This window comes from Clytia hemisphaerica, unplaced genomic scaffold (genome assembly GCF_902728285.1).
Source record: "Clytia hemisphaerica strain Z4C2 unplaced genomic scaffold, Clytia hemisphaerica genome assembly, whole genome shotgun sequence".
Lineage (NCBI taxonomy): Eukaryota > Metazoa > Cnidaria > Hydrozoa > Leptothecata > Clytiidae > Clytia > Clytia hemisphaerica.
In genome coordinates this window covers 349,553-354,502 of record NW_027103811.1, presented here as the reverse complement: position 1 = coordinate 354,502, position 4,950 = coordinate 349,553, and the positions used below count along the sequence as shown (strand labels likewise).

The following is a 4,950-nucleotide window of genomic DNA, read 5'->3' as shown; positions in this document are numbered from 1 at the left end:
CCACAATCACTTTCAGGTTTTTTCTTGAAAAATTTCTTCCATCCCCACCTCCGGATAAATATGTAATGTAACAGCCCATTCTTTTTTAGTAAATTTATCCTTTTGTTTATTTTTTAAACCTTTTAACCTGTAAATATTTCTGGAGGCTGGTTTTCTCACTGTGGTTCAAGATTTAGTTCTATTTTGGTTATTATACCAGCTTACTCTTTTACTGCAGTGAAAACCGACCTTTAAAAGGTACCAAGAAATCTTACTCTTATCAAATCTTTGGTTTTATATTTTACGGGAAAATTTTTTCTTTTTGTTCAATTTTTTCCTATACTAACTTTCCAATTTAGTATAAAATTCTTTTCTACAAGCCTTGCAAAAAATAGCAAAATGATTTACAATTGATTCAAAAAAATTTTTTTTAAGTTAAGGTGCTTTCTACTACCATTTGCGATAAATTCAACATGTCAAAAAGTATGAAATCTCTTTTGTACATTTCTTTTTTTCCTGTATCTGAGTGAACAAATTACATAGGTATTTTAGCTAATAATGATTTTTAATCTCTTTAGATAAAGAAATAAAAAAATGAAATTGAATGAAAAATGTATGGAAATTGTCAATCAAGTTATAAATGCTGGTAAATGTCATCATCTTGCTAAATATAACTGTTTGGATCTTGTTGATGAAAGAACAATCAATGAAGTTGTTTTACCTGTGTTGCTTTTTTGGGATCCAATTGAGCAGCCATGTAGAACTTTGCTTTGCCCTCTCTGTCACCAAGATGGAAATCAGAATGTACCATTACGCCGTCCAGATAATCCACTTGAAGGCTGGGAAAATTGTAGCTCCAATTCTATGATGCCAAGAACAATATGGGATATAAATTGGTACATGGGATTAGTAGGCAGGCGATACAGGTGTAATAATAGCCATTCTGTCACATCTTACCATGCTGGCATTCTTCGCCAGTTAAATCCAGTGACTGAAGTACCGTTTTATTTGAGCCATGATAGTGGTCTTACAGTAGAGGCGTTTGATCTGGTTAATCGTCTGGTTGACCATGGAAATTCATTTTCTGCAACACAAAAAATATACACAGAAGGTGTATTTGATAAATATTATCGCAAAAGTGTCCTTATATCAGATTGTAGTGACAAGGCAGCAGAGGAAGTGATAAAGTCGCCGCCATCTGAACAATTTTTACGTGGATGTTTTCTGCATCAGTACAACACATACAAAGACATCTATGATAGAAAAATGAATGAAATCGATTGTGAATTTTTAAGCTGTGACCATACGTTTAAAGTTGCAACCAATATTGGGTTTCTCGATGAAAACAAACGTTGGATCAAATTGGTCGACTCTATATTTCTCTTTCTCAATGAAAACGGACAAGTTCTTGGATATAAGCTGTGCAAAGGGACTGCTTTTGAGCAAGTGTCAGATATATTTGGTAACTTGGCAGCTCGATGTCAAAACATTAAGTACATATACTTAGATAACTGCTGTATGTGGAAATCCAAACTGGCTGAATATTTTCCTTCAGCAATAGTTAGTACTTTGTTCATTACTTACAGTATTTACCTTACCATTTTTCTATTGACTTCAATCTTGACAAGTAAACATCTTACTGAGGAAAGTTTTTGTCAGAACCTATTAGCTACGGATGGTAAGAAATCTTACCACCCTCGATAAGCTTTATAAGCTGAAGGGTTATAGCATGATTCTCACTAGGGCCCATAAAATTTCATGTGTCCTGCAAGGGCTAAAGAAGCAACAGTATAAAGTGTTTGTAAATTGTCCAAAGTTTTCAAGCATATTTAGTTTTTTAATTGAGCTTTTTCTGGTAACCGAAAAAATTTTAAAAAGCTCATTTAAATCAAATTCATTCATTATCTTTTTAGGTGAAACTTGATCTATTCCATGCTGTCCAAAGATTAACAAAAACCATTAGCAAACGACATCCATTTTGCAAGGACCTTTGCAACCAATTGACACTTGTTTTCAGAGATAAGAATGATACTGGTGAAGAAAGGACTATGCCCACACCAAACCCAACCCAAATAATTGAAAACATGGAAAGATTCATCAAAAATTGGAACACCGTTAGCTATAAAGGATGGAAGATCTTGCAGGAAAGCTTTTTTATGAAGTGGGAAAATTTAAAAGTACATGTGTTGCTGGGCTGTTTATCAGGAATTCCTGTTGGTAAGTTTTTCTTTTTTAATACATGCTTTTAGATTGACTATATTTGCTTAAATGTCTTCTATATATGGGTTTATTTCCAGTTATATTGGAGCAATCTCATTCTAGTTTCTACGAATCAGTAGGTAATTTCGACGTAGAGCGCTCTATTCAAGCTATCAATTTCAAACCCTCGTAGATTGAATTTAAAATACTAGATGTTGATATTTATTTACAAAAAAAACAAAAGGTAGCATAAGTTTTGTTCTTACAGTAGGCTTAAGGTAGCATACGCTTCGTTCTTAAAGTTGGCTTAAGGATTAAATGAGTACTGAAGAACCATGAGCTTGCAACGCTTCAATTATTTTGCAGAGACTCATTAAGATATCATTGGTGCATAACTCATTCAATCTAAGTCTAGTTTTAGAGGTGTCTAAGAGAGGATTATTGGATTGATAAATATTCATTCTCACCTTTAAGAAAAAGTTCCACTGTGGGACTGAGACGGGGTAGGCTGCATGCATCCCCAAATTAGTTTTGATATATCAAAACTTATCAGAGGGGATGTGTGTAGCCTAGAGACAGGGGTGTATTAAGTTACGTCGCGCGCTATCTTTTGTTTTGGTCATTGGTTGAATAACTGCAATCTTTATGTAAACTCAGCGTCTTTGAAGCAGCGATTCAGAACTAAAAAAACAATGTCAATCTGGCTTTTTTAATACAATAATATTTCAAATATATTTTATATTTCAGGTCATGGAACAAACAAAAACGAGAACTTACACAGACAAATGAGAATAATTTTGCCAAGGAATAGACTCGGTATTGATACTGCAAATGCATTGTTCAACTCTATTTTCTACTACCATAACGAGAAGAAAAAAACCGTCGACAGAAATGGAAAAGCCGTCAAAATAAAACACGTTCAGCCAATTTGGAAATTCGCCGGTAAAGATCATCAGCCGATAGGAATATCCGATATGCCTTTAAATAACAATGTGGACTTTGACAAACCCTTCGAAATTGAATCCTTAATGGATGATAATCTAGCCATATCTGAACATGCAGACCACGATGCCTACAATCTAACTCAAGCCTTACGTAAGTGTGAAACACAATACTATACCCTTTTCCTTTCTACATTATAAATTTGGACCCCCTTGTTGCAGAGATTTCTGTCTTGCGCCCATGGCTTGGTAAAGGAGCTTACGATGAGATGAGGATTAGTTTTTTCTCGGATTCATAACAAATGTTTGTGCTTAACTCTATTCTAGCTGCAAGAACTAGACGCATCATCAACATTGCAAATCAATTCAAACAAATCAAGTCCAAAATGGATTCCGACTTACTATATCGAATGTTCGGAACAAAAGGGTATGCTTCAATCCCTGCAGATATTTGGCATCCGAGAGATTTTTTGAAGAAGCATTCAATCGATGACTCCTTCCCACTTGGGTCAATTTTAAAATCGCTTAATCTTTCGGAGTCTAAGAAATCCGGAACTTTCGTCGAGGCGATTGGATATCAACTCCTGGATCTTCTTCATTACTTTGAAATGCCAGAAAGCTATTTATCGTTTCTCCGGAGTATCGGGATAACAAAAGAAACCGGAATCAATGATATTGTATCCAAACTTTTGACAGCGATATCAGAAGAAGTAAATTTTAATTGTGATGATTATGAGATAGATTCAGAAACCGAAGAATGCAATTTTCCAGAAGCATTGGCCAATTCTTTAGGCATCATGATCGTGTTGATACCAGCATGTTTTTTGGAATGCCGTTCTTACCCATTACCCCGAGGCAAGGTGTAGCAATACCACATGTGTGCTATGTATGGTGTGGTCCGAAGGAAAAAGAATTTACTTGTTTGGTAAGCAACTCAAATGAGCCTACAAGTTGTAGGTGTGGCAGAAACAGTAAACAGGAAGGTTCTAGTCATTGCTTGGAAATTGATACTAGTAAGCTGAAGAAATGCTCCTGTGTAAAGAGAGGAACTAAATGCGGTACATCTTGCTTTTGCAAAGGGTGCCAAAATGATCGACCGAAATCTACCATCAGCAAGCGAAGAAAAAGGATTCCAAATAGTCTCAACAACCAAAAAACACCTCTTACATCATACATCATACAGTGCTGCTATTCATTCAGAAAGTTCGATTCCTGATTCAATCCTTGAATTCCAATCGATTCTATTAGAAAAACCATTCTTTTTGTGTTAATTCGTGAGATGGGTACGAACCTGGTTGATATAGATGAAAAATACATTTGTAAACTTCTTTTTGACGAGTACGCAAGTCTTTCAAAGAACGTTTCTGCTAGAAAGGAAATGGATGATTTGGAAATGAAAGATCTGAAAATGGAGATGGTGGAGAAATGGGTTAAACACAGGAAGTATAGACTTATGTTGGAGAATCAAAAGAAAATATGTTTCGAGTCTTCAATGCAAAACATTTAGAGAACGGAGATAAAGCTGATTTTTATCTGACGGAAATTGTAAGAAATGCCGCTTCAGGACTTTTCAATTGTGTAAGTAACAACAGTGACATTATCCAGTAGCTTTAATATGATAATTTGATCTACCCAACCCAGTGCTGTATTGTAAGATATTTATAATTTTTTATCATATCTAATCAGAAGTTTATTTACTTTTTTTTTCGTGCAAATTACACAGAATCATAACAGTGCTAATTCGAAACCCGTGTATTAAAGTGTATCTCAAAATAATTTGCAGCTGAGACAGAAATGGCTATGTGGTTATTTCAAGAAATCGACAAGTCTT

General features: G+C 34.9%; 1 protein-coding gene across 1 annotated transcript; it reads left to right on the top strand.

Annotated features, from left to right (window-relative positions):
* The first annotated feature begins 573 nt into the window (after positions 1-573).
* On the top strand, positions 574-3,985 carry LOC136806603 (uncharacterized). The gene is made up of 4 exons (XM_067063196.1): positions 574-1,539; positions 1,893-2,196; positions 2,926-3,273; positions 3,447-3,985. The coding sequence occupies exons 1-4, from the start codon at positions 574-576 to the stop codon at positions 3,983-3,985; spliced, it is 2,157 nt and encodes a 718-aa protein (XP_066919297.1).
* Positions 3,986-4,950: the final 965 nt, after the last annotated feature.